The sequence below is a fragment of the Atractosteus spatula genome, chromosome 14, assembly GCF_055471065.1.
Source record: "Atractosteus spatula isolate fAtrSpa1 chromosome 14, fAtrSpa1.hap1, whole genome shotgun sequence".
Classification (NCBI taxonomy): domain Eukaryota; kingdom Metazoa; phylum Chordata; class Actinopteri; order Semionotiformes; family Lepisosteidae; genus Atractosteus; species Atractosteus spatula.
In genome coordinates, this window is record NC_142719.1 from 4,655,459 (window position 1) to 4,682,342 (window position 26,884).

At 43.8% G+C, this 26,884-nt stretch overlaps 1 protein-coding gene across 1 annotated transcript; it reads left to right on the top strand.

Moving 5' to 3' along the window:
* Positions 1-830: 830 nt before the first annotated feature.
* On the top strand, positions 831-26,671 carry LOC148820450 (mitogen-activated protein kinase kinase kinase 5). Its single transcript, XM_088932277.1, has 29 exons — positions 831-1,240; positions 2,389-2,528; positions 5,918-6,105; positions 7,526-7,694; positions 8,196-8,302; position 8,356; positions 9,014-9,183; positions 10,032-10,144; positions 10,647-10,806; positions 11,242-11,392; positions 11,632-11,739; positions 12,113-12,162; positions 13,227-13,322; positions 14,182-14,266; positions 14,700-14,833; positions 15,800-15,927; positions 17,407-17,543; positions 18,357-18,462; positions 18,547-18,704; positions 18,885-19,086; positions 19,668-19,839; positions 20,088-20,253; positions 20,619-20,804; positions 21,306-21,411; positions 21,931-22,165; positions 22,558-22,676; positions 23,858-23,967; positions 25,044-25,120; positions 25,745-26,671. Exons 1-29 carry the CDS (start codon positions 916-918, stop codon positions 25,815-25,817), a joined length of 3,972 nt encoding a protein of 1,323 aa, XP_088788403.1. The 5' UTR covers positions 831-915; the 3' UTR covers positions 25,818-26,671.
* The last annotated feature ends 213 nt before the right edge of the window (positions 26,672-26,884 follow it).

Consider the following 26,884-nt stretch of genomic DNA (forward strand, 5'->3'; position numbering starts at 1 on the left):
GCGCTGCACATATGTTCAGGACAGCCGCTTTTAAAACCCCAATTACAGTAACAAGCTCCGGTTATGAGACTTTTTCAAAAGTAAGTTCTTTGGCGGCGGAAATTACTTTTTAAAAAAAAAATCAACAGTTCTTCCGTGTGAGGGAAGACGTTTGAAATCCGAAACTCCTATTAAACTTCAGGAAAACCCTCGGGATAGAGGAGTTGACCTGAAATTGATTAATTTTAGAGGCAAGTTTTACCACTTAACCTGCATGAATAATGCCAAGCAGCGCTTGTGCGCTAAGGAATTTCGAAATCACGCAAAAATGATTAATCTCCATTAACTGCTCCGGAAGACTGCAGGAATTAACCCAGCATTGCTTTGCATTTCACACCAGGCGTTTAATTATTCGGGATATTATAATTATTGTGGTTTTTCCATCACAGAAGATGCATAGTCTTAATCTACACGTAGAGAAACTGTAATAATAGCGCACACTTCGATTTAAGAAGGGATAAGCAGAATGTTCCTAATATTACTTGCTCTCTTAAACCTAGCTGTGATTCATTACTTTCCCCCCTAAAAAAAGCAGATACGAGCTGACTAGTGGAATAATGAATAAAAATATCTATCTTTTTATCTCTTTTTAAGTGCATTTATAGTATGACATATCCAGCACTCCATTAACTTCGCTTCGCTGGGTGTGTGCTCGGAGAGACAGCAGAGGTCGCCTGTCTGTGTTAAACTTCGCCTCTCAACTCTCAGAGAGGCGGGACTGCTGGGAACGGGAACAGACGCAAGTTTAGTTTTGCCTCACCTGAGGAATTAAGAGAAACATGGCTGTGGAGCCGACTCAGGGAGTGCTGACCTGACGCACTTTTGCAAAGTACTTTTTTCCACCCCCTTTTAAAGAAGGGGAGCTAGGTTGTGCGGATGGAGGCGTTTGATAACAGCACGGCTTGCCCACACGGGCTGAGGAGAGGCAGCGGGGTGTCTGCGGGGTGCTTTTGGCAAGACCCGCTGGCGATTGAAATGAGCAACTCGGGCAAAAACGTCATCTCCCCGCGAAGCCGGACGAGGGCTGTAACGGTGGTGTACGTCGAGGTGGAAGATGCGTCCTTGCCTCACATGGAGGAGAATCTCTCGCTGGGGAGCTTGAAAGAAGCGTGCGCCGCGACCCACGCCGTCCTGACCGCTATCCCGTTTGAGAGAATTGCGCTGGGGGCGACGGAGGTGTTAGACAGTTTCTACAACGCAGGCAAGTGTAGACCAGCGGGCAGGTAAAGGTGTTTGCACGGTTTCTGTCGGCTGTGGACGCTGTAATCTTCTTATTCCAATGCTATACATTGAAAAACGACTATTTCACACGCACCTTATTAAAATGGTTCCTGTAATACTAGAGTAGTTTACCTAACAGTATAAAAAAATTGCTACTTTTTCTTCAAAAACTAATTCTGAGTTTTACACAGATCATTAATCTTTAAAAATGAAGCCTTAGTGCTAGTTGCACCTGAACTCTAAGGTCGTGCACTACATCGCTTTTACTTTGTGAATCCGATAGATGCACGCAAATTTATTAAACGTATACAACATTTTTTTTTCCTGTAAAGCCTGGTAATGAATTATTAATAACAGGAAATCCCCTGGGAACTTACTGCTGATGTTATCTGTCAGACTGAAGTTGCAGGGATGAAACTGAGAACTGAAATGTTTTGTTTTTGGATACCTGTAGTTAAGAGAAGAATTGGCTTTGGATTGTGTTGGTTTTGTGTGTTTGTGTGCAAGGGGAGGATATTGAGATAGTTTTGCACTGGTCTCTGAAAGTTCCTGCTTTAAAAGTAAAGCTAAGCAGGTGTGAGCCTGTCCAGTATCTTGATGGGAGATCTCTTGGGAATGCTAAGGTTGCTGCTGGAAGAGGTGTTAGTGGGGCCAGTAGGGGGCGCTCACCCTGCAGTCTGTGTAGGTCCTAATGCCCCAGTATAGTGACGGGGACACTATACTGTAAAAAGGCGGCGTCCTTCGGATGAGACGTGCAAACTTAGGTCCTCACTGTCTGTGCTCATTAAAAATCCCAGGGCGTTTCTCGAAAAGAGTAGGGGTGTAACGCCTGGCCAAATTTCCCCCAGTCTTTATCAGTCATGGCCTCCTAATAAAACCCATCAATCAATTGGCCTCATCACTGTTCTCCTCCCCACTGAGAGCTGGTGTGTGGGGAGCGTACTGGTGCACTATGGCTGCCGTCGCATCATCCAGGTGGGGGGCTGCACACTGGTGGTGGTGGTGGTGGTGGTGGAGGGGAGTCCCCATTACCTGTAAAGCACTTTGGAGTGTCCAGAAAAATATTATGAAAAGTGTGGAGCCCTCCGCAAAGCCCAGCAGCCTCAGCAGTGTTTCTTTCTTCCCCAGACGTGGCTGTGGTGGAGATGAGCGACTCCTTTTGCCAGCCCTCTCTCTTCTACCACCTGGGCGTGAGGGAGAGTTTCAGTATGAGCAACAATGTCATCCTGTATTGCAACAAGCAGCATGCCGATCTGCAGGCGCTGAAGGTGAGAAATGTACTCTACAGCTGTGCTTGGGCAAAGTCTGTAGTGCACTTAACCGCTTAGCCAAACATTGACCTAATTGTTCTTTATTGACCCAATTGTGAGTATACAGGGCTCTCCAGATTTTCTTTTGTGCTTCTTGATTATAGAATTATGAGGGATAGTTGATTAGACATTTCCTGGGGAGGTCAGTCTGTAGTGTTACCTCTTCCCAGTATTTATAATTCTCCCCTTTTTTCCTAAGCAATTCATTTAGTCATATACCGACCTATTTTTTCCATATAGAATTGAAATCACAGTTTTATTTTTGGAAAAATCAGACAATTTATAAACCGGTTAATTGACGGAATTATCTTCTTGTCAGTTAATTTATTAATTTATTAAGTAGGTTGCAACATGTTTAGCTCATGCTCTGGGGTTAACTGTTGATCTCCCTCAGTACTCAAGCATAGCAGAAGTACAGCGTAAACTGTTACTGGAAAGTGGCAATAACTTCTTAAACTGATCACCGCATGCAGCGTGCGAACACCGTGCAGGAGTTCTTACCACTGCCCCACTGTGCTGACCCAATGCACTACAGTACAATAAGTATACAATAGTACCATTTGAACAAACATTGCAAAAAGCGTCAGTCGCCACTACTGTGTCGATGTGAATACGAGGTCGAGCTGTGATTTAGTGTAGGAATGAGGAAATACACCAGCCAGGGGTGAGGAAACAACAGTAAATGTGAAATAATATCAGCAGTTTCACTGACAACAGTCAGAACATGTGACCGCCTGACCAAGGCTACTGATCTGTGACAAATTCTCATTTGGGGTTCAGTTTTAAATGTTCACAGCACACGGGAAGGAGCCACCCATTTCCTTCTTGGAAAAGGTAGAACGGATGGATGGCTTGTAGTTTACAGGCAGTTTAATAAATTCCTCCTGGCTGGAATGTCAGTGAATGCAGAGTCATATGGTTACCCAAGATAGCTTTGTTGTTATTACTAGTCTGAAGGAAGGGCATTAAATTTAATCATACCTGTCAGTCATTATCCATATTGCTGCTGTGTTTCAATTACTGCAACTTTAAACATGTTAAGTAATATGTAGTGTTCACACCTACCTCTGACATGCATCGCGAACCAGTTCTAAGATCAATAATGTCAATTATAATTTTTTTTTGTTTAGGAAGTTGATCTCTTTAGTTGTCAGTACAACTCCTAACTTATTCTAGGGTTTTCCATGGATTTCCGTATGTTCTTGCCATTTGCTGTTGATGGTGAAGATGCTTGTTTGCTTTCGACACAGACCTCAGGCAGATTTTGCATTAATGGACTCCGCTGTCGGCGGAGGCTGTCAGGTGCTGTTGTTTGGAGCTGTACAGAGAGAGTGGGGGCCGGTGGCTAAGAATTGCTCAGTCAGTCCTTGTCGCACATGGATGTCAGAGATGGGAGCAGTTGCCGTCTTGGTGGTTAAGAGGCGCTATCGCTCAATCAGACCAACAGGATCATCCTGTACTGCAGGAAGCAGCGCGTCTTTCTGCAGGCACTGAAGCTCAGCAGGAGGTTCCTGGAGGAACCAGTTTTGTGCTCTTATTTCTCTGCTCTTAATGCATTTCTGAAGGGCAATTTTTGGGCATGACAGCTTCGATGTTGAATGTTTTGTAACGGGCATCATGGATATTATTACCACTGAAGTAAGAACATTAGAGAGTTGCAAATGAGAGGAGGCTCCCCAACCCATCTAGCCAGTTTGGATTTTAGGAGCTAATTGTCCTGTGGAGCTCGTATAGCCATTTCTAGAAAGTGCACAAGGTTGTCTGGTGCATTCTTTGCATGCACAGTTTCTTCTTGGCACAGTGCACTTTTGCTTTATATGTGACTGTTGGCTTAAGCAGCATGAGAAATCCCCACGACATCTTTCCTGGCCAGAGTCCCTGGATGCCAGTCCTACTGGGAACTGGTGGAATGTGCCAGTCAGCATATCCGACAGACCCACACGCTATTAACCTCATCGCTGTCTCGGGTGATCATGCTAGGAGCCTGCCATGAGATCAGCCTGCAAGTATTTCACGAAGTTGTGAAAATCACACATCTCCTATACAATCTGTTCCTGCTGCTCGTAGAAGCTCAGCATGCTCATGGTAATCGTTTATTTTATGTCATACACTGGTCACTAAGCACTTCTAAGCTATGCATTTCTGGTAAAAAGCTTTTGCTAAGTGGTTGTGCTCCAAGTCACAGATAAGATACGGGCCTGCAATCTTTTACAAGATCTGCTGGATTTACTTATACATTTATTCTAATAAAAATTATCTGATAACATTAAACAGTCAGTAATTTTTAGTACTTGCATTCAGCAAACCATTGAGCTACTATTTTTTTTTTAAATGACGGAAAGACAGGAGCCAAAACCCCCCAGATCTCATTTATTGGATCTTTCAATCTAGGATATCTCAGTAGCTGCCAGTTTGCAGACTGTGGAATAAATATTTTTATGTATTCATTTGGGGGTTATCTAGTCCTTAAAGGATCAAGAGACGTCACGGAGAATCATTAGAGGCAATGGAGGACTTTTAATGCTACTGTACGTTTGAAATGATCTATCTGGGGAAGTTTAAATTTAGAAACGTGCTGTGGGTTTGAGAACTTGCTAGTGCAGACGCCCAGCAGGATATATCGCTGTACTGCCATGTGTGTGCCAATGAAACCGGGAAGTTGGGAGTTCTTGTACTTTGCTGTCCACTACTTCCTGAGGTTTTTGTGTACTAGTAAGTTTGTATTAAATTTGTGGTAAAAATGGAACTAAACTAAAGCTTTCCTTTTCTTGTTTAAAATGAATAATCCCATTGTATTGGTATTGTAAGTTCTTCAAATAATAAATGTATTTAATAGGATGACATGTTTGTGCTTTTTTGTATTACCATTTAAAGGTTAGTCTGCACAAAACCTGCAGAGTAAACTGTAGTGAAGCCCAGTCATATTCACAGTAAACTTTCAAAGCACACAGAAATGTGAAAGAAAATCATCATGCACATACTGTAGGAGCAGCCTTGTCAAAGTAAAAATGCATGGCATAGTCAGTGAAAATACGGTGAAAATTGTCCACAGTAAATATCTAATAAGGTCTCCAAGTCTTTGAAATGCAGCAATGAGCAAAAGGCTAATTTTACAACATGTTCCTGAATCTCTGGTACATGTGACACGTGTGACTGCTGTGTGGTACAGACAAAAGGGAGCTTGGACCAGGTCTGTGAGTCTGTATACATCCTGCATTCTATTACCTTCCTTTACAACGGCTGATATCGATGAGATCTTCTTTTTCTGGCCTCACTTCATGGTCAAGTACCAGTGTGAGCACAGGCGGAAACGGCAAACACTGACCTGGTCTGTCTTCCCTTTTCAGGAGCAGTGTGGAAGCTACACCTTCATTCCCTACATGGTTTCTCCCCAGGGCAAAGTGTTTGCCTGTGACGTGGGCATGATGAAGTGTCTCTCCGAGTTCCTGCAGCCCAGTTTTAAGATCGAGCCTCTTCTCACCCCCCTGGTCGACTGCCTGATCAAGCTGCTGGACAGCGTACACATCCACTCCTGGTGAGCGGTGCCTTCTAACGCCATCACTCAGCGCAGCTTAAGCTCTGATCTTGTGTTCCACAGTAGGCCGGCTGCCCGTTCTGTCGTCAGCTGGGCTGAGAGTTTGGGTTAGATGGATGGACGGACAACAGACTTTAAGGGCTGGTTTGCAAGTTCATAAAAACTAAGGAAGGTTACAATCGAGAGGAGGCCATTCCACCTGTATAGCCCTTTTGGTAGTTAGTTGTTAATTGATCCAAGAATTGTATCCAGCCCTTTTCTGGAAAGAAGCAAGGCTATCGGCTTCAGCAATATGGCCGGGTAGCTTCTTCAATACTATGTTAACCCATTGGGTAAAGAAGTGCCTCCTATTCTCAGTATGAAATGTTCTTCTACATCGTCTCCACTTGCGCTGTCGGGGTCACGTGTCGCTGTGCTCTGCACATTCTCCGTGTGCCGGCTCAAACCTCACAGCTGGTTTGGCCAAGCAGCTCATAACTCATAATAATAACTCATTCACTTAAAGAAGGTTTTCCAATGATCAGCAAGAGCATTCCCAAAGTCTGGGGATGCAACATCCTTGTTTTCTGGACTCAGTGTGTCTGAAAGAGCTACAGCTCAGCTGGACACTCCCCTGACCACTGGTACAGCACAGGCTGCAGAATGTTCCCAGCCTTGACATGAATTAAAAAAATAATTGCTAAATATGGGTGCGGTTTCTTTAGTATTGACTACTCACTTGTGTGTTTAAGTATTGTTTTCAACGTTCAGTTATGTAAGGCACGTGTAAAATTAAATGTATTATTATCAAAATTATTTTAGGCTGTTTACTTATCAGCAAGAAAGGTGGGACAAATCATTTGTAACCTTACCTACATCCTTATATTTCTCACCCTGGAGTTTACTCCAGTCAAGTTCTTAATCAAAGGCTCATTTTATTTCAGTTTGAGGCGCTGTATTCAAGTTGTTTTAAAAAGGCAAATGAGGCTAAGGAAAGTGAGGTTCAGGACTGCCCTCGTTCAGGTGTGCAACCTGAAATCCGGCCAGTTGGATTTAAACAGTAGGAATAACACTGGCCTGCAATAAGAGGTGTCCAATGCAAAGTTATTCTCATCTGAAAAACGTCTCAGCAATTACAGGCTCCAGTTAACACTCGTAATTAAGAGATCACGTGGAAAAAAACAGGAGGCACAAGACTGCTCCAGGACCAAGACTGAGAAGCACAGTTGTAAGTTATTGATTATGATCTCTTGAAAGCCTAGAAATTCTGTTCTGATCAGTCGAGTTGCTCTGGACTGTTTTTCACTGAACCTTGATATGTTATTCCCACCTACTGCCCACCAGTGATCAGGATACTGGGAGCTGATGATTATCCACTGAAAGACTGGGGATGTGTTTGGGGCCTTAGTCCTAACTACACATCATAACTATCGTTTTGCAGTGAATATTTCCGGGAGACAATTCAGCATGACATCCGTGTTGCGAGGGAGAGGTACAGTGGGAGTGAGCTGAGCCAGGAGTTGGGCAGGATCCAGCAGCGTCTGGACAGCGTGGAGCTGCTGAGCGCCGACGTCGTCATGAACCTGCTGCTGTCCTACAGGGACGTCCAGGTGCTGTTTATTAGCATTGATCACTTTATTCGCCATGTACAATTTCTTGCATTAGGAATGTCTTTTCACATACCCCAGGTCGCAAGGCTGGTAGCGTTTTCTAATCGGCGTCGCAGATGCTGTCACTGCAGGGAAGCTTTACAGTGACAGGGTGTTACTGCTGGGGATGTACTGAAACAACCACCTGGCTATGTTCATTCTCTCTCAGGACAGAAGAGATGACGGTATCCTGTCAGTAGTGCCTTTTATTTACTGTTGTATGAGTAAAGAAACTTCGCAGTAGTCGTATTTATTTTATAGCATTTATTTACTGTTTTTGGTACAGTAATAAATGATTTCGTTCAGTAGATTCATATGAAGTTAATTTATATCAATTTGCCAAAGAATGTATGCCAAGAATATGGTTTTGTTTTCCATTACTGAAAAATAAATTGTTTATAAATATCCATTAGTTAATTGCTGATTACTTTTGTGATTGTACTGTGTTTTTTCTGTCCATAGGACTATGATGCCATGATAAAACTGGTTGAGACCTTGAACAGCCTACCAACCTGTGTTTTGGCTATGCAGCTGAATATAAAGTTTCACTACGCTTTTGCCCTAAACCGGTAATTACTGTGTTTCAAACGTGATATTTTTTACCATGTACAGGAAGCTTTAGGGTGTTTTCCTCTGTAAATCTTTTTAGAGATATAGAATATGAGATGAACCTACAAACCCACATAAAGGTGCCTCCAACAGTCAATGTTCAGCTTGTTGAGGCTGATACCAGGGCGACACAGCCTGGTCCTGGAGATCCCCTGTGTCTTTTGGTCTTCATGCCAGCTGAGCTCTTAACCATTTAAGACGAAAGATTCCTGTAACTGGGCAGCATTACTGTAACTGGGCACATAGTGAGAACGGCTCTCTGGATTGAGGCAGAGACCTTTCCTCCAGCTGCTTATTGGGTGGAGGGTATCTTGAAACAGAAGACTAAGTGCAGAAGCAGGTGAGCAGTTTCTAATGGAGGAAGAAATTCCGTTAACAAGGATCAGCTGGGATGAAATGGAGAAGAAACAGGGGCCTGTCAGGGTAAGGAGGAGAAGCACTGCCTTACACAACTGATTGTTGAGATCCATTTAGTTTTTACAAAATCAAGCCCTGTGGCGAATTGCCCACTTCACGGTAAATGATTTTGCTTGGCAATTTGATAAGGAGGCGTAAATAGGGGCTGATGATATGTGTGCTTGTATTGGGAGATTGTTACATGCTGTAGACAGTCGATGGGTCCATTCTCTGTAGATGCCCTGGCGTGCATTCCAGTGTGTTTGTGTGTGCAGGAGAAACAGCCCGGGGACAGACAGAAGGCTCTTGCGGCGATTCTTCCTGTGGTGCAGTCAGAGGAGCGCGTGGCCTCTGACCTGTACTGCCTGTGTGGACGGATCTATAAGGACATGTTCATCAGCTCTGGGTTCACCGACCTCAGCAGCCGAGACCAGGCCAGCGACTGGTAGGCAAAACAGCGGCAGGTCCCAGCCTGGCCAGTGAATGCTGTGCATGTTTTTTAAAAAGTAACTACTGCCATCTACTACAGCTTGCTTTGAATCAGATGGCCATGTGTTTCTTAAAGCCTCAGCTCTAAACCGAGTGGTAATACAGTATATGCCAGGTCTCAACTGTACACTGAGTGTTGTATCTCTGTTGCACTTTATTCAAATTAAGGGACATTTTCCTTGTTTTTCTTCAGGATTTATATGTTACCCTTTAACAGCTGTTTCAGTGTACTAGAATTGCCACTGTTGTGGGAAATTCTTCATCAGAGGAGCAGGACACAGTCTTGCTTGCTGGGTCTGCCCCACAGAACAGACAAACTGCAAGGGTTTGCCAGCTCTTATATACAGTCAGAAGAAAGTTTATTTCACAATCTGAGTGCTTGTCCTGTTCTTTGATATGTAATTACCTCTTGTCCTACTCTGTCTTGCTTTAGGTTCTGTCCTTTGATAGGCAGCAGACATTGGTCTGCTTTGTCCTGTTTGTGGGTGTTGTTCCTGTCTTTTATTATGTAGTGTTAAGTCACTGGAGCTGCTAAAGCAAGTCAGCTTTATGGCATCTTAGCGTGACTTTTGTTGAAGGCTAAATTAACAGACCCTAGCAACACCTCTCACAATGTGCTTAAGTGGTGATATTTGCGATGCTGGGTAAGTGAGATGTATACATGTCCCACTTCATTACACTTCAACAGCTGTTTCAGTGTACTAGAATTGCCACAGGAGAAGGTGTGCACAATGCTGTCACAATATACAGACTAACCAAGTTCTGGGGTGTCACCCAATTTTTTTACTTGGCCTTTACTTTCAGGTACAGTAGAGCATTTAAAAGTGAGCCCACTCTGCACTCTGGAATCAACAACGTCATTCTCTTAATGGCAGCAGGTCATAAGTTTGAGACTTCGATTGAACTCCGGAAAATCGGTATGTAAATTGTCAGTGCCTGAATAACATTGCCAAAAGGAATTAGCAGCTATCGACTGGACTTGCACGTACTGAAACATTAGTAGTAGACATTCAGAATTATATGCCTGGGGTCAGGAATGCATCTGATAAGACAGGACTAACAACAGCTGCGTGTTTCCAAATAGCATGTGGTGTCTTTCTAAGGAATATAGATCTTATATCAAAGAATGGGAACATCCTGAATTGGCTCCCACATACTTGTAAGAGATAGTGTTTTCCCTGCTGTGTGTGTTTGGAATATGGTGAGCCAGGGGTGCTATGCCTCATTGCCTCTGTGTGATATTTGTTTTTCCTTGCTGATAGCACGCTTATTTAGACAAAACCCTGGGTGGTTTCCGGATTTACTGGAAAATCTTGTAAATGATTTTTGTTACAGTTGTGCGTGAAGTGGACTCCCTGCTGCTCGGCTCGAGTGTGCTGTACTGACTTCCTGTCGTTCTGTCTGTGTGGCACGTGACAGGGGTAAAGCTGAGCAGCCTTCTGGGCAGGAAGGGCAGCCTGGAGAAGATGCAGTTTTACTGGGATGTGGGGTTTTATCTGGGAGCCAGCATCTTAGCCAACGAGCACAAAAAAGTCATCCCAGCCTCTGAAAAGCTATACAAGCTGAAAGCCCCAATATGGTGAGAAATACCTCCGTCATTTATAATATGATTGACATGAGAGAAGCAGGGATTTGAAGAGGCATTTCTTCTTATAGTCTTGAACCCTTCTAAGGCGTGTTGGGTTTCCAAGTCCTGCCAGCGGAAAAGGCCTATGATTTTTCAATCTGGGCTTGAAGCTTGACAGAACTGCAAACTCAAGTCAATTGATATTAGGCTGCAGGGCCAGGTATGGACTGTGCGGCACTGAAACAATTGCATATGGACCTCAGCCAAGGTGCACACTCTGCCTCTGCGTTATTGGGGGGGAAAAAAAAAACTTTTTGGAGTTTCACCGCACATAAATAACATGTTTTTGTGGGCACTAAACACTTGATTCATTGTAGTTGTAGTTGAACCATTATTCTGTCTCCTTGAAACTTTTGACTCCTGATTCTGTTGTCTGTTGCTGCTCAGGTTTCTAGGGTCTGTCATGGAGACATACCTGATGTTCAAGCAATTCTCTCACCCTCCTGAAGAGAAATCTCCCAGTCAGGAGATAGTGGACTTCTGGATGAACTTTTTACTGCAGGCCTGCAAACCTTCAGTGAAGACTACCAGGTGCCCTGTAAGATGTTCTGATTATTTGTTTGCATGAGTGTGGTTGAATGAGTGAGTCAGAGACACAGGGGCCCCTTCTTGGTTTCTGAAGCAACACAGTTGGCATTTACAGGTCTGTGTTGCACTTACTCTTGTCTGTGTTGCGGTTCTGTGTTACACTTACTCTTGTCTGTGTTTCCTGGGGTTTGTTAGAAATTTAGAGCAGGGTCCAATGCAAATGGCTTTTGCTGTTTGTCTTTCTTCTAGGTTCTTATCTTGGAGCCCACTAAAGTATTCCAGCCTGCCATTGTGAGTTTGAGTGAGGAAGAAGAGAACAGGACTGTTCAGTTGGAGCACGTCTCTCCTACAGAGAAGGTACAACATGCCTATCCGTTGGCACATGACATCTAAACATTTTATATTGTGACTTGCGTAAAAAACATAATGTTGCTTTGATTGGAAAAATTGTAGACAGTCTCTCACTGTGTGTGCACAGAAGTATATATATTTTTTTATTTTTGTATAAAAAATACTACTGCATTCACAGTAGTAGAAAGAAGAGATCTTGTTAGGAAATGATGCAATCCGAACATCTGCCCTTTTCTTCTTGAATGGTTCCATTGCATGAAAATATGAACTTCTAGAATGACCAAAATAAGAAATTTCCAAGAAATTAGAAACTAAAAGGCAATCCGACATTAAACTGTGTGCAAAATGTGAAAAACATCTGTTATGTCCAACTTTCCAGAAAGGTCTGCACCACTGGCGTTTCCCAGCATCCGCAATTCGAGGAGTGAGGTAATGTATGTGCTGCAAATACTGACTGCCTTTTACTGTCTGTGTTGCTTCAGAAGATTTCTGCATCACAGGCAGCAATCTTGGGAATTTTCCAAACAGACTGAAGATACCGTAAGAATGTTTTGCCGCTTTTGAATCTTTTGAATGCTGTGGGTCATTTCTTTCCGTCATTTAAAAATAGCTGACAAGGACAAAAGGCTCCACAGAGAAGTGGCCTATTTGTGCAGGCTGCCAAACTGGTATGTTTGCACAGGCCTGTTCAGCCCAGTCAAACCCTTGTTTTTTTTGTTTCATTAATGTGTTGTTACAAAGTCACTCCTTCCTGTGCTTCTGAGGTTGAGGTTAACCACTGAAGGTTTTGTGGACATGTTTTCAAGAAACTTTAAATATCTTTATTAATTTTCCTGCTCCCTAGGTAGTGAGTTTCTTGGAAAAACATTTGATGTTTTAGAAAAATAGTTGAAAAACAGTTGCAATCAAGTTTTTTTTTTTTAATTTCCTTGAATTCTGGAATTGTGGAATGAACAATATTTGTTGCTTCTTCACAGTTAATAAAGTCCCTGGAGACTAGAACCTGTACAGAACAGCTTCTGTCACAGCCTTGAGGAGATCACAGAACATACTGCAGTTTAGAAGGCTGCTGTCTCAGATCATATCTTAAGTTTGTTTCGCAGTGGATCCCAACCACCAATGTATCTTTCATGAAATGTTACATTTATATCTTTTTATGTGCTTATTCTGGACAAGAGTCCCAGCAAACTGGAGCCTATCCCAGACACATAGGGTGCAGTATAACACACATACATGTACAGGGACACTTTCTAGACAGTAACTAAGTTGGCCAGCGTGTCTCTGGGGGTGGGAGGAGGCTGGAGTACCCTGAGTAATGTGTTTTTTGGGAAAACGCTTTGGAGCACGTGTGCTGCCCCTGCTGTAGTAGCAGATGTTTTTTTTTTAATCCAACCAGTCGTTGAAAGATGGTTCTGCCTTTCGTTTTCCGCAAAAGTGGAAAGGGGTCGGCTCTGATAGCTGAACAGTGGCCTTTATCCTTTCTTCTTCTCCAGTGTTTCGAAGTTTGATGAGCGCTGCTGCTTCCTCTATGTCCTGTACAACTCCGACGATTTCCAGCTCTACTTTCCCAGTGAGCTGCACTGCAAAGGGTGGGCCACCGGAAATCTTTCCTTGCCAAAGACACAGGCGTGTTAGTATGTAAACCATTATGCGTGCGCCACAGTCCCAGCTGTTTGCTGACTGAGGGCCTGATTCTTGTCCCCCCACATGCAAACACTCAACTTGCCCCTCTCAATCTTGTTGTCCACATGAGACTCCAGGGGCAAGAGGGACGTGAATGTCTGCTGTTATGCTTTTAATGTTGTAAACAAGCAATTAAAAGTAAATGTGTTTAAAGAAAATATTGTGACAAACTGTACAGTTTTGACTCTGTTTTAGTGGTCCATTTTAGTGGAAGACTCATTTTCTAGTATTCCTCTTCCCTCTGAGGAGAGCTGCCACAGTTTAGACAGAAATCGAGAGCTTCGGAGCTGGGGTTTCTCTGGTGGTGTATGCCATAGATTGTGGATAAAGCAGTTTGAAAATTGGACATGCACTGGGAGCAGTGAGAAAACAACTGCAGCATACAGCTGTGTTTTATCTTTAAAATTTGCTTAGTCATTGCATCACCCGATTGCTGATAAGGTTTACAATTTATTTTTGGCATTTTTTCACGTTGTAGGGTTTTGCCACCAGGGTTTTTAGTATATTCAGATGAACACTGAAAAATAGGTATAGACTTCTTGTGTTGCCTTCTTTATGTTGGGATTGTGTGTGTCATGTTCTGGAATAGTGGGAGCAGTTCAAGGTCCTCCTTCCACATGGGTAAGGAAGCCGAGGGCATAGGGGCTTGTTTAAGGGGGCAGGCCTGAGGTAGCAGCTCTGCAGTAGGCGTCGCTGTGAAGCGTTACCCCTGTTGCTGAGGTTTTTGTGATGTCGCATGTCACTTGACTCGTGTGTTGCCTGCAGGTTTTGTGAAGTGGTGAACTCCTTTGTGGAGCAGAATGAATCGCATCTGGAAGATCCTGGCCTCTGCTCTGGGGGTGTACTGGAAGTGAGTTGGACTTGTTGCGAATTGGCGCATCGTTTTTTAGAACCTTTTCAGTCTTTCGTAGTTTGATTTAAAACAAAAAGGCTAAAATAAGGCTCTGATGATAATGGTGCTTGCATAGTTTGCAGACTGGACTGGGAATTGACTGATTGCTTATAGGACAGTGCTGGGATTGGTTGGCCAGTGCTCTCTCTTGGCTATTCAACAAAGTAGGCTTGTGGTGGCATGAGTGTGAAACTCTTCATTCGTCGATTCCAACTCTTCTGTGGGGCAGGTGGGGCTCATGATGTGTTCAAATGCCAGACCACACTCTGCCAGGGATAATGAATAATGGGAGACCTCCAACTGGGGAGATGCAAAATCTAACATATCTAAAAGGAGAGGTGTCCTAAAAGTATGACCTGATCTACCCCCACCTCTCCCCCTCTTCCTGCAGTTTGCCTATGAATACGACGAGTCTGGCCAGAAGGTGGTGCTGGGAAAAGGGACCTATGGGGTGGTGTACGCCGGCAGGGATCTGAGCAACCAGGTTCGAATTGCCATCAAAGAGATCCCAGAGAAGGACAGCACGTACGTACCGTTTGTTCCAGTGAGAGAGAGGACAGCTGGAGCCTCCTCTTCACTGAACTGCATGCTCATCTGCTGATGGAGGACGAGCAGGAAGTGCGCAGACAGAACAAGACCCCTGTAGGTTTCAGCAGGTTTCGGTAATGTGACAGGAACCGGAAACCGTTCTAATTTCACGGCAGGATAGTGAGCCTTAATGTCCCGCGTTGCCCGTGTGCAATAGCTTGACGATTCACAGTACTAGACCGGAAGTACGGCACTTTCAGGAGTGGATTTCGGTTGGGCTTTTTCTTAAGCCTCCCAAGAATTCGCACTGTCCTAAGTTTTCATCGTGTTCCTACATTTACACTTGTGAGAAAAAAGTTTGTGAACTCTTTGGAATTATCTGGATTTCTGCATGATTGGCACCTAAAATGTGTAACAATAAAGATTTAGAAATGTAAAATGTTGTGTGTGTTATTTGTTAAAAAAGGCTGTCTTTATTTATTATTATGACTTGGAATAAGATCACATCACATTTTAGGAGCCATTCATGCAGAAATCCATATAATTCCTAATGATAGTTTCACAAATGTTTTCTCACAACTGTACATGGAATGTATATGTAGAAGGAAATTGCTTTTTTTCTCGGAAACTGTTTTGCATTTTAGTTTTGTTTTTCACTGTTGCATAGAAAAACAATGTAGGAAAACAAGTCTGAAATTAAAACATGTTGCGCAAATCAGCTGTCTGGGAAATGTAATACTACAGTACTGTATGTCATCTAAGCGATCCTTGTATCCAAAGTGGCGTGTGCAGACTACAGAAAAGGCTGTACTTTGCCAAATTGCTTATAATGAGATCTCAGCTGTGTCTCATCTAGCAGACTCAGAAGAAGGAGGTCAAGAAACTTGCTTGGCTTGCAGAGCCTTAACCACTGCACTGCCAGCCTCCTCCAGACTCATCGGTTTTGCTCATCTCCTCTCGCAGGTACTCACAGCCCCTGCATGAAGAGATCGCCTTGCACAAGCGCCTGAAGCACAGAAACATCGTTCGGTACCTGGGTTCTGTCAGCCAGGGTGGCTTCATCAAAATCTTCATGGAGGAGGTCCCAGGAGGTATGCCGTGTCCACACAGGGGGTTGGAGTTCAGGTTAATGCACCCCAGTTCATTTCTGTACACCCATTAATATGTAGTCTGGCCTATATTGTGTAGCAGCGATGCCTGTTGTGGAAACACTGTTATGTTAGATGTGGTTTCCCTGTGGCTTAGAGAGCCTTGCTCTGTACATGCAATGTCTCATCCAGGATGCCACTCAGACAGCATCCACATTTGCATATTATTAGTACACTAATTACAAAGTTGTTGTTTTTTCCCCTCTTTGTAAAAATGAAACGCAACAGCCTGGAGGTGGATTAACAGGTACAGCCATGCTTTCAAAGTGCTGGCAGATTGTATTCTTGGTTCTGCCACTCTGAGCTGGGGCTGTCATTAGAGGACTGTGGCTGGGATTTCCAACGAAGTTTTTTAATGTTTTTACAGTCGCTGTGCTTCCTGTCCTCCTTTGTTTGTCAGTAATATTCCATGTGGTTCTTTTTCATAAAATGAGTCATGGTTCTGTTTCTACATTTAGTCCATTCATTGGCATTTTAAAATGTTTCCATGGTTTTTACTTGATTGCTTTTTTACTTTATTGCTTCTCTGAATCAGTGATGTCATATATTTCTTGCCTCGCCCAAGATGAGAACTGGTTTGGAGTCCATAGCTGTTATATACTGTATCCGTATGCTTTACGTTTCTTCAGTCTAAACAGTGATGAATGTTTTTGCTCAAAAAGACGCAGAACACTTGACTCCAATCTGAACGTCAGAGCAGATGTAATGATAAGAGTGGAAAACTGTTTTTTTTTTCTAGTTCTATTTTGTGTGCCAAGTGATTTCCAAAGAGCTCTGCTTAGAAGGAGGGAAGTTAGCTGAGAAGACGTTATTGTGAAATTCTGCCCATGACAGGAAGCCTGGGGTCTTCAATCCACAAGAAGCAATGCCAGGGGATTTATTTCCGTTTTAAACTTAACCGAGGAAAAAGTGCTGATTGCACCATTGTGCCGAATTCAAACATTGTCACAAAATTCTGCATTAAATATCATCAGTTTAGGAGAGCCTGAATTGTTAGAAGTATCATAGCATCCTTACAAGTATTTACTCATGACAAACAAATCTCTGGGGCCTGTTGGTTTTGCCAATTGTCCTGAAAGAAATGAGTGAAATTTATAGCTTTCAAAGCTGCTTACATTATGCGAAAAACACGCTCCGCAGGTGAACCCCATCTAATTTTCAAACCTCAATCAATGAGTTTTAATAATTCATCATGTTCATTGTAAATTAAATTTATATATAAACCATTGTATACATTTCTAAAAATATAAAACTTTATTTGATATATGCTCTGTTTTATTATATCCTGTATTCCTGTTAACATTCGCTATTTTGAAAATTCTGCAGATCTTTTTGGAAAACGCACAGGCAGTGTCGTTCTGTAAGGCAGCAGCTGGGAAACCCCCCCCTTCACTCATGCTCTTTACCCTCTTGTGCGCTCAGGAAGCTTGTCTGTGCTGCTGAGATCCAAGTGGGGGCCTTTGAAGGACAACGAACCCACCATCATCTTCTACACCCGGCAGGTCCTGGAGGGGCTCCGCTATCTCCATGACAACCAGATTGTTCACAGGGACATTAAGGTGAGGTGCCAGCAGCCACATCACCCTGCAACTCACCACTGACAGCCCAGTGAAGCTCAGCAGGTGTGAGCCTGGTCAGTACCTGGGTGGGAGACCTCCTGGGAAAAACTAAGGTTGCTGCTGGAAGAGGTGTTAGTGGAGCCAACAGGGGGTGCTCACCCTGCGGGCTATGTGGGTCCTAAAGCCCCAGTATAGTGATGGGGACACTATACTGTAAAAAGGTGCCATCCTTCAGATGAGACGTAAAACTGAGGTCTTCAAAAAGAGTAGGGGTGTTACCCTGGTGTCCTGGCCAAATTTCCCATTGGCCCTTACCAGTCATGGCCTCCTAATGATCCCCATCTATGAATTGGCCTCATTACTCTATTTTCCTCCCCACTGAGAGCTGATGTGTGGCGAGCTTTCTGGCGCACTATGGTTGCCATCGCATCATCCAGGTGGGGCTGCACATTGGTGGTGGTGGAGGGGATCCCCATTACCTGTAAAGCGCTTTGAGTGGAGTGTCCAGAAAAGCGCTATGTAAGTGTAAGCAATTAATTATTATTACTTCTGCTGTGAGGATGATGATGATGATAATAATAATGGCTTACACTTATATAGCGCTTTTCTGGACAGTCCACTCAAAGCTGTGCCATGCTGACAAGAGTTTGAGAGGATACTTTATACTGTCCCCAAGTTTTTTTCTGCATTCCAGTAAGAGACTACTTATTTTCATTGCATTTCACCTTGATTCTTTATCTCCAGCAGACGTTTTTCGACCACAGTGACATAATTAGTGCAGTTTAGTGATCATCCTTTTTTTTTTCGGTCCAGGGTGATAACGTGTTGATAAACACCTACAACGGGGTACTGAAGATTTCCGACTTCGGGACCTCGAAGAGGCTGGCTGGGATCAACCCCTGCACGGAGACCTTCACAGGTAGGGTGAACGTGTGCGCTTGGTCAGCCCTGGAATGAAGCGAACTGCGCTGCTGTGAAGATTAACCGTGCACGCTCAATTTAGGCACCCTGCAGTACATGGCTCCAGAGATTATAGACCAGGGTCCTCGAGGCTATGGAAAGCCAGCTGATATTTGGTCGCTGGGATGCACTATTATTGAAATGGCCACAGGGAAGCCCCCTTTTCACGAGCTGGGCAGTCCCCAGGCTGCCATGTTTAAGGTAAGAACATGCCTCCTTTTAAACATGACGTACCTGTTCTACGCTTGAGCCAGTTGCACTGCTGGTACACGTGTAAATTATTAAAGGACATTTTCAGTAAATCCATTCCTTACAAAAGGCAAAGTTGGATTTTATGGTGTGGGAGTTTCTTGGTGATACAGTGTTGTTCTCCTGTTCCAGGTCGGGATGTTTAAAATCCACCCCAGTATGCCTGAATGCATGTCTGAAGAGGCCAAAGAGTTCATGCTGCGCTGTTTTGAGCCGGACCCTGACAAGAGAGCCACAGCCTCCGAGCTCCTCATGGACCCCTTCCTCAAGGCGCACAGCCGGAAGAAAACCAAAACTGCCGCTGGCTCATCCCAGACTGAAGCCGGATCAACGGGTGCAGTAACCCTTTTACAGGGAGGGAACTTCATAAGATTGAAAGCATTCTAGTAGTTAGAACTTATCTAGGTGAAAGTCATTTTAGGAACTCTGAGAGAACGATCTTTTATAGCAGAAGTATTTTTCTAAAATAAAATAAAAACAAACTTTCCTCTATTGGCAAAGCAGTTTTCATACCCTGGGTAATTCTGGTTTTTAAATCCATTGGTTTTGGGGGCTCCCTAGTGCCTCATCCAGTTAAGGTTGGTTTGTGCGTTGAACCCTGGGATCCAGATGTGGACGAGTTTGAGGCTGGGTACCTGCAGGTTCATTGTGAGGTCACTGAGGGCTGCGCCTCTCTTCCAATCAGCACTCACCTTCCTGCACATCGCTACGGAGCTTGCAGCGTGTCAGAAGATGACTGGCTCCATAAGGGGCAAGATTTGTCTGACTTGTCTGTACTCATTCTCCCTTTGAGAGGGGCCTGGGTTGTCTCTGTGAGCGAAGTAGAGACACAGATGCTTGTTGCTTGTGGTGCTGAATTCAGCACTCATATATGAAGGTTGTAACATCCAGGTGATCTGAGTATTTTGCTTCCAGGAGATTATCAGCGGAGCATGTCTGTACCCATAGCCACGCACCTGGGCGCCGGTGCCACCAAGCAGCTTGACCTGTCCAGCTCCTTTGACCTGAGGAGGACCAGGCCTGCCCAGTGCCGAAGTAACACTCCCGCTAGTGCCACTGCCAGCTCCCCCGGCAACAGCTTTCTCATGTGAGTACCGCCCTGCCCTGCTCTGAAGGACAGCTTTGATTTTATGTTGTATTGGATCGATTTGTGATGCAAGTAAAGGAAATGAGTCCAAAGGTGGGCTTTATGAAGCATTGTGTGTATGATTTGCAAAAGGGCTTTTGCAGTAAGCACCCTTTGCTTTAAAGGCAGATGTGTGCTGAAATTGCACGTCTCCTGCTCTCCGCACGGGCCAGTGACTGCCGGTGTTATGCTCCGTCTGCCCTCCGCAGGGTGCCAGAAGAGCAGCTGTATGACATGGGCAGCCCAGCCAATCTGGGGGAGAATGAGGGTCTGTACATGCTGAGGAAGGACAGCGAGCGCAGGGCCACCCTGGATCAGATCCTCACGGAGGATGTTAACAACGTGGTCAGCAACATCCAGCTGTCCCTGAGCCAGGTACACAGAGCACAGCAGCTTTTACACGTGCATGCATCGATGGTGTTGCACACTGTCTCTTAATAATGCTCTATATTAGCAGGTGCACGCAGCCCTTTGTTCAGCCTTCCCTGTGGTCATTTTGTTTTTTCCTTTAAACCTCTTCTTATTCTGTTTTTGTTTTTAGAAAGGCCTATTCTAATTTCAAAGACAACATTTTCTGTTTAGATTGCATTAATATCCTTCTTTGTTAATTTTTCTTTGGGAGTACTTTAGGGTCGCCAGAGATAGTAGCACACAGGAAGCAGTTTAACGCTGAATCGCACATTATTAGAGCTTCTGTATAGGAGAACATTTTTAATAAACAACTTCTGCTTCGTATGCAGAACCCTGAGGGGCCTCAGGTCACGGCAGAGCACATCTGTCAGCTGATCACCTCCCTGAGAGAGAACATCCGCTGTCCCAACAGGAAGAACCTCACCAGCAACCTGAAGCAGCTCAGGATGAGCCTCCTGTCAGCTGGCGTTCCACTCAGTAACCTGCAGGTGGTGCTGTTCAGCTTCCAAGACGCTGTGAGTTTTCTTCTGCGGGTGTACTGGGAAAATGATTATCTGAAGAAGAACGCCTGTGAAAGCATTTACACGTTCAGCTTAAGAATAAATTGTCATTACAGAGTTAGACATTTCTTGTTTGGGTCTATTCTGTATATTACAGTTTCAAAAAAATGTCCAAAAACATTTGAAAAAATGAAATGTCATTACAGTTGACCAAGTAATAGAAGGGCCAATAATATTGATCATTCAGGACTGTTTAAAAAGTTGAAATAGATGGGTGGAAGGGCCTGTTCTCATTGTAGACGCCTTCAGTAATGTTGTGGTACTCTCGGTAAACCAGACTGCTTCACCGCTCATGTTGAAAATATGCGTTTTTAAAGGTCAGGTAATTTCCTGTTGCTGCTGGGTTTTCTTTCTAGAAAAAAAAAAAGGCAAAACGAGAAAAGGAAATTAAACCCAGGCTCAAGCCGTGACAGAAAGGTCTTGCTCAGCCCTAATCCGTGCGGGTCTCTCCTCCAGGTCCGGAAGGTCCTGAAGAGACAGAACGTGAAGCCGCACTGGATATTTGCCCTGGACAACCTGGTGAGGCAGGCTGTGCAGGACTCCATCACTGTCCTCCTGCCAGGTCTGTTTGCAAGCTCTACTGGCTCGAGGCCGTTTCGCAGCTCCTGACTAATACATCGCTGCCGGTTTTAGAAACACCAAGGCTTTTTAAAAATTTAATGAATCTGCTCTCATATTTATAGAATGGCCTTTGTTTCGTTAAGGAGGGGGGGGGGGGGGGCTTTTCAGTTTAGTTAAATATTAAATTGCGGGGCGTTACCATAGCTTGAGAGTAACAGTGTTTGCATTGTCAAAGTCACCCCAGTGGTCTATTTTAGACAAGTCAGTGAAACGCCACCCACAGGACCCACCTGGGAACTATGGGGGAGTGCAATTAGAGAAGCGGACAGGAGGCGCTGAAGGGGTTGTAGGAGTCTGGAACAAGCTGTCCAGCCACGTGTCAAAGCTGCCCCCGATTTCTTCAAGGAACAGCTGGGCGATGTCCATGGACCGATGAGCGGGATGCTTCTTCTCGTTTGTAGCCTTACGTGTCGAGAGTCTTGGAGACTGGTGCGTGGCAACGAAGTCTTTTGTTCCTCAGAGCTGAGGCTCCAGCTGCAGTCTTCGTTTGAGACGGACGGACAGGAGTCGACGGGAGAGGAGAGCCCCCGACCGGGGGAGCCGGGGAGGGCCGACTCCCGCAAGGAGGAGGAGGTGCCGGGAGCGCAGGCTTCGGGCTCGGCCTCGCTCAGCTCCCGCCTGCCGAGTGGATTCCAGTACGGCAGCTGCTGCAGTCTGGCTGAGCAGCTGACGCGGCTGCGCGTGGAGACGAGCCGGTACGACTGGGCTTCAGCTCTTGCACAGGGGAGTACCCAGAAACTGATGATAAGACTCGGGTCCTCATTAGCAAAGACGTTTACATAAAGAGGGCTGTGAGAATCTGGACCCAACTCACAAGTCATGTGGTTCAAGAAGACTGTGAGAGATCATCTAAGCTTGATCAAACAGAAGAGTACGAGGGACTGGGCATAGTAATCCATCCTTCTCCCTGACAAAGGATTGGGTTTCTCAGAACAGACTAGGAACTCCATCTTAATTCCTGGACTGCTATGATCTGTTGACCAGCAGAGGGGGTTGCAACAACATGAGACCTATGTTTGCATGTGTATCTTGTAATGCAGTTCCCATCCTGAATATGGCTTTACTGTTGTCTGGATCTGTGTTCTAGGCTGCTGGCCCAGCTAAATGAGAAGGAGCAAGAGTACCTGGACCTGCTGAAGGAGTTGATTTCAAGGAAAGAGAAGGAGATTGAGGCTCTTAAAATCAGAAAGTCCTCTTCCCCAGTAGGTGAGGTCCTCAGATGTTCAGATGGGTCACATTTTTTAAAAAGGCACTTAGGCCTCTCTATTATCGGAGTGGGGAATTTTGTGATTTTCTGACTATCTGCTCTAGCCAAACCATGGGATTTTCCCTGTCAAGGGGAAGAGTACTGGCAGTACTGCTTGTGCAAGAAACAGTAGGGATCAGAGTGCTGGATGAATCATCTCCTGCAGGATTAGGCGTGTGAGGAGAAGCAGACAAAACATTTAGCCCTGCTAGCAGACGTATTGTACAGTCAGAGTAGAGAGGGAAGAAATCTTCAGGTACAGGCATGTGTGCTGTGCTATAGGATGAAATGTTTTTTCCTGTTATCAACACGCCTTCTGTATTACTGTACCATACACCCATCCCTGTATAAGCTGCCTCCTCTGTCCGTGATTAGATGTGTAATGCTTAGCCTTCAGGTACGTCTTTTCAGTTCAGTTTTGACAGGCCAGTTTGTGTGTTGTAAGCAGTTGACATGGAGGCAGAATATGACTTGGTGGCTTGAAAGAATATTTTCAGTGCTGAATATTTCAGTCTGCATTCTTGTTCATTCTCTGTGCTTGAAATACAGTTTGAAAAATGACCACAAATCTTGGAGCAGACTATATGTGATTTGTACTATTTAAGCGAAAGGTGCCAGTGGGTTTCTACATCTTGTAGAACAGCAGGTTCCTCTGGGCTCTTTGACCACCCTTTAAAATTGCTGGCGTTCCTTGAAATAGATGTTACCACACCGTTCATGAGGTGCTGAATAGCTGCTGAAGTTTTGCAATCCATTTCACCCACCATGGAGCATTTAGTAAGGAAACCTGCATTGCTGGACACAAAAGGGCACTTGGTGTTTACATCCTGCTCCTTATGTGAACACATCTGATTAAGAACTTGCATAGGGTTTTTTTGCTCTTGAAGAACTTTCCTTGCTTTCACATCATCAAGAACAGGAATTGCTGACACAATGTGTTCCACAGGCAACAAGACCATGGCTTCTGCAGGTTAAATATACTTCCTTAGGAGAAGCCAGGAGTTTGGCTGTGGAGCTAGAGGTCATTATCTCAGGAGAATGTTTTTGCACAAGATGTTCCCAACAGGCTTTTCCACCTAAAGACCTCATTTGGTAAAAGGAAAATAATCTGCGAGCAATAAAACAGCTTATCTGTTTACAGATATACCTTCCATCTCCTCCCATCACCAAAACCAGAAAGCAGATCCTGAGAGTACAGCAATGATCTGCTGGTTACGGTCCATTCAGACTAATGAAGACACCATAGACAGGGTAAGGACCTCAGTAAGGACATCATGCCCTCAGTCTGTAAGCGATGCAGCTACTGGAGTTATTAACTTGTTTTAGAGTGCCCCCCTGTTTCTTTTGTTTGTTTATATTCCAGCTGAATAATTATTCCAATTCTTAATTGCAGAGGCTACCCCAGCTCCTTAATTAAACTACTTTCTACTACTAAAAGACCTTTATTTCAATTGTTTTGACTCGGTTCTGCAATAACACTCAGATATGTTGTCATTAAGAACCTTGTCACAGGGTATTTCATAGTTTAGATAGATAGATAATACTTTATTAATCCCGTAGGGAAATCGATGTGTTACAGCAGTCCAGCCCAAGACAAGCAAAACAGACATCAGAATAGTTATAAACAAAAGACAACAAAATAAATAAAAATAAATAAATACATAGGTGTGTGCAAAATGTGCTGATCATAGTCACTGTAAAAACAATAAAATATGTGCAAAATGTGCATAGGTTTATACAGACTGACTGTCCAAAAAGTACAATGGAGTAAACATGCTGTCCATAGAGGAGCAAATGAAGTTCAGAATGTTCTTTTTGAACAGCTCTTCACAGAGCGACCAGTTAATGATGTGCAGAGAGCAGGTGGGGATGCAGCTTTCTGACACTCCCATTAATAACCGTTGATTATTCTGCAGGGGGGCCAGCTGCTCAAATTCAGACTTGTGCACGAGGGAAGCTTTGAAATTCAGAAATGATCACTGAGAGGATGTGTATTTTTACCCCATATAAGAGAGGTTTAATTTTCTTAGGTTTCTTGGGTAGCTCAATTAAGTGATTTGTAATCCTGAGTGATAACGAGCTCATCGGGAATGCCCCTCACTGAGACATCAGGCACCTGCTGTTATTAAGAAGTTGCATGAAGAGCTTAAGCCTTATATTATCCTCTGGAATACAATTTCTGGAACAATTAGCAAACATTTCTGCTCAGTAGTTAAAATTTAAATAACATTACGCATGTGCCCAACTAGCTGTGAATGACTTTCATTGCAGGATACTTTTCTTTCACAGAGGATCAAAATTGACCCATTTCTCCACTGTGTTTTCAGTTACTTGCTCATGGGTTCACTCTGCAAAGCCTGTTGTATATTGCTTCAAGGGATGACCTGAAATACTCCGGGATACGGTGGGCTCTAATTTTAATAATTTTGCTTTTCTGGATCTTTTGGGGGGCAGTAGGGGATGGGGATGGGGATGGGCTCTGGACCCATCATCAGCAGGTCTTGGCATCAATGCTCTGATGTAGGCACTGCCTTACATATTGAAGCCAAATACTATACTACTGTGCTACTATACTGTGATGCCACTAATGCTGTGCTACTATACTATAAATTAATTAATCTCGTAGTGAAATTCATCAATTTCCCTACGGGATTAATAAAGTATTATCTATCTATCTAAATACTGATTTATTATGGTAATCAACTATATAAGAGTACCTGTTCTGCCAGGGGGCTAATCCAAAATCTTGGCCAGGAATCTTAGATGTTTGGTTCACTTAACACCATCAGCACTAGGTTAAGATCCAGTTCTGTGAGCTTCAAAGGCTTGTGGATTATAGTAGCAACCCCATGTACAGTACAGCATGTACATTATGTATCAGCACATCTTCTGTGGTTTGTTGTAACACAAATTCATCTTGTCTATTGTGGCGACTGATAATCTCAGAAGCACGTACCAATGTCTTTAATTAATAATCTGCTGTGCACTCTTGTCTATGTGTAACCAAATAATATGATTCTTTTCTCAGGGGTGGCATGCTCTGTCGACTATGGGCAGCAATCTCAGCTCAAAGAAAATCTCTGGTCAAGCACCATCAATGACAAAACACTTAGGGAAACACAACCCACTGACACTACCTCTGGGTGATGCTACCATCTAGAGAGCCCTGATTCAGCACTACAGGCTGAAAACTGCTGAGCACCATTAAGGCTGCTTTCAGACATTTCCGAAGAGGAGAGTCCTCTATGTTCCGAAAGATGATCCTGACATTTGTTCCATTTTGCTGGGCTTTATTTAAAAAGATTTAAGTATTATTGTCATGACCAAACTGAAACAACAGTGTTTCCTACTAAGCGGTGAAGAAAAACAAAGCCATTTTTAAGCCATTACTTCGTGGACATTAAGATCATTTGACCAAAAGGTCTAGGAATGGATTTATTTTCCTGATCTCTGGAAATAAGGAGTTCTCTGTATGTTACCCAGTTATTTCTGGTGAAAATGTAAGATTTTGAACCGAATTGCACATGAGGTCTTAAGCCATTACATTTAGAAATTGATTTAAATTTTTTATTTTTCCAGTCTGTGTGCATCCTGGATTAAAGTTTTTTTTTTAATTCTAAAAATCCAGTCTTTTCACAAAACCTGCTGGAAATAAGAAACAGAATCCTAAAATATCAGAACCACCTCATTTCCTTTGGCAAGTAAGTAACCACGAATCAAGGGCAAACCAAGTGGAAACTACTGGAAAGTACCAGTACCTCCAAGAGACATGGAGACAGTTCTTTACACAAAGGCTTGTGGGAGTGTGGGACAACATACCCAGCCACACTCCTGAAGCTGACACCCGTGGCTTCTTTCAAGAAACAGCTGGATGAGATCCTGCCATCCCATTAGAAGAGTTTCTCGTGTTAGTATGTTCTTACTGGCTTTGTGAACATAAACATCGTGGTCCATATTGCTCTTATGGAAAATGCGCCTCCTTAATGTTTTATTAATTCAACTGGAAATGTGTAAAAATGAATTGTGTTGTTTTGCTCATAGCATAGATTATATTTGTTTTTCCAGGCTCTTTGAATGCATTAATGAAGCAGGTTACACACTATAAATCTTTGAAGATCTGCAACTTTCCTTCTGTTGCCTGCTTTTCAAAGAGACTGACAACTGCCTA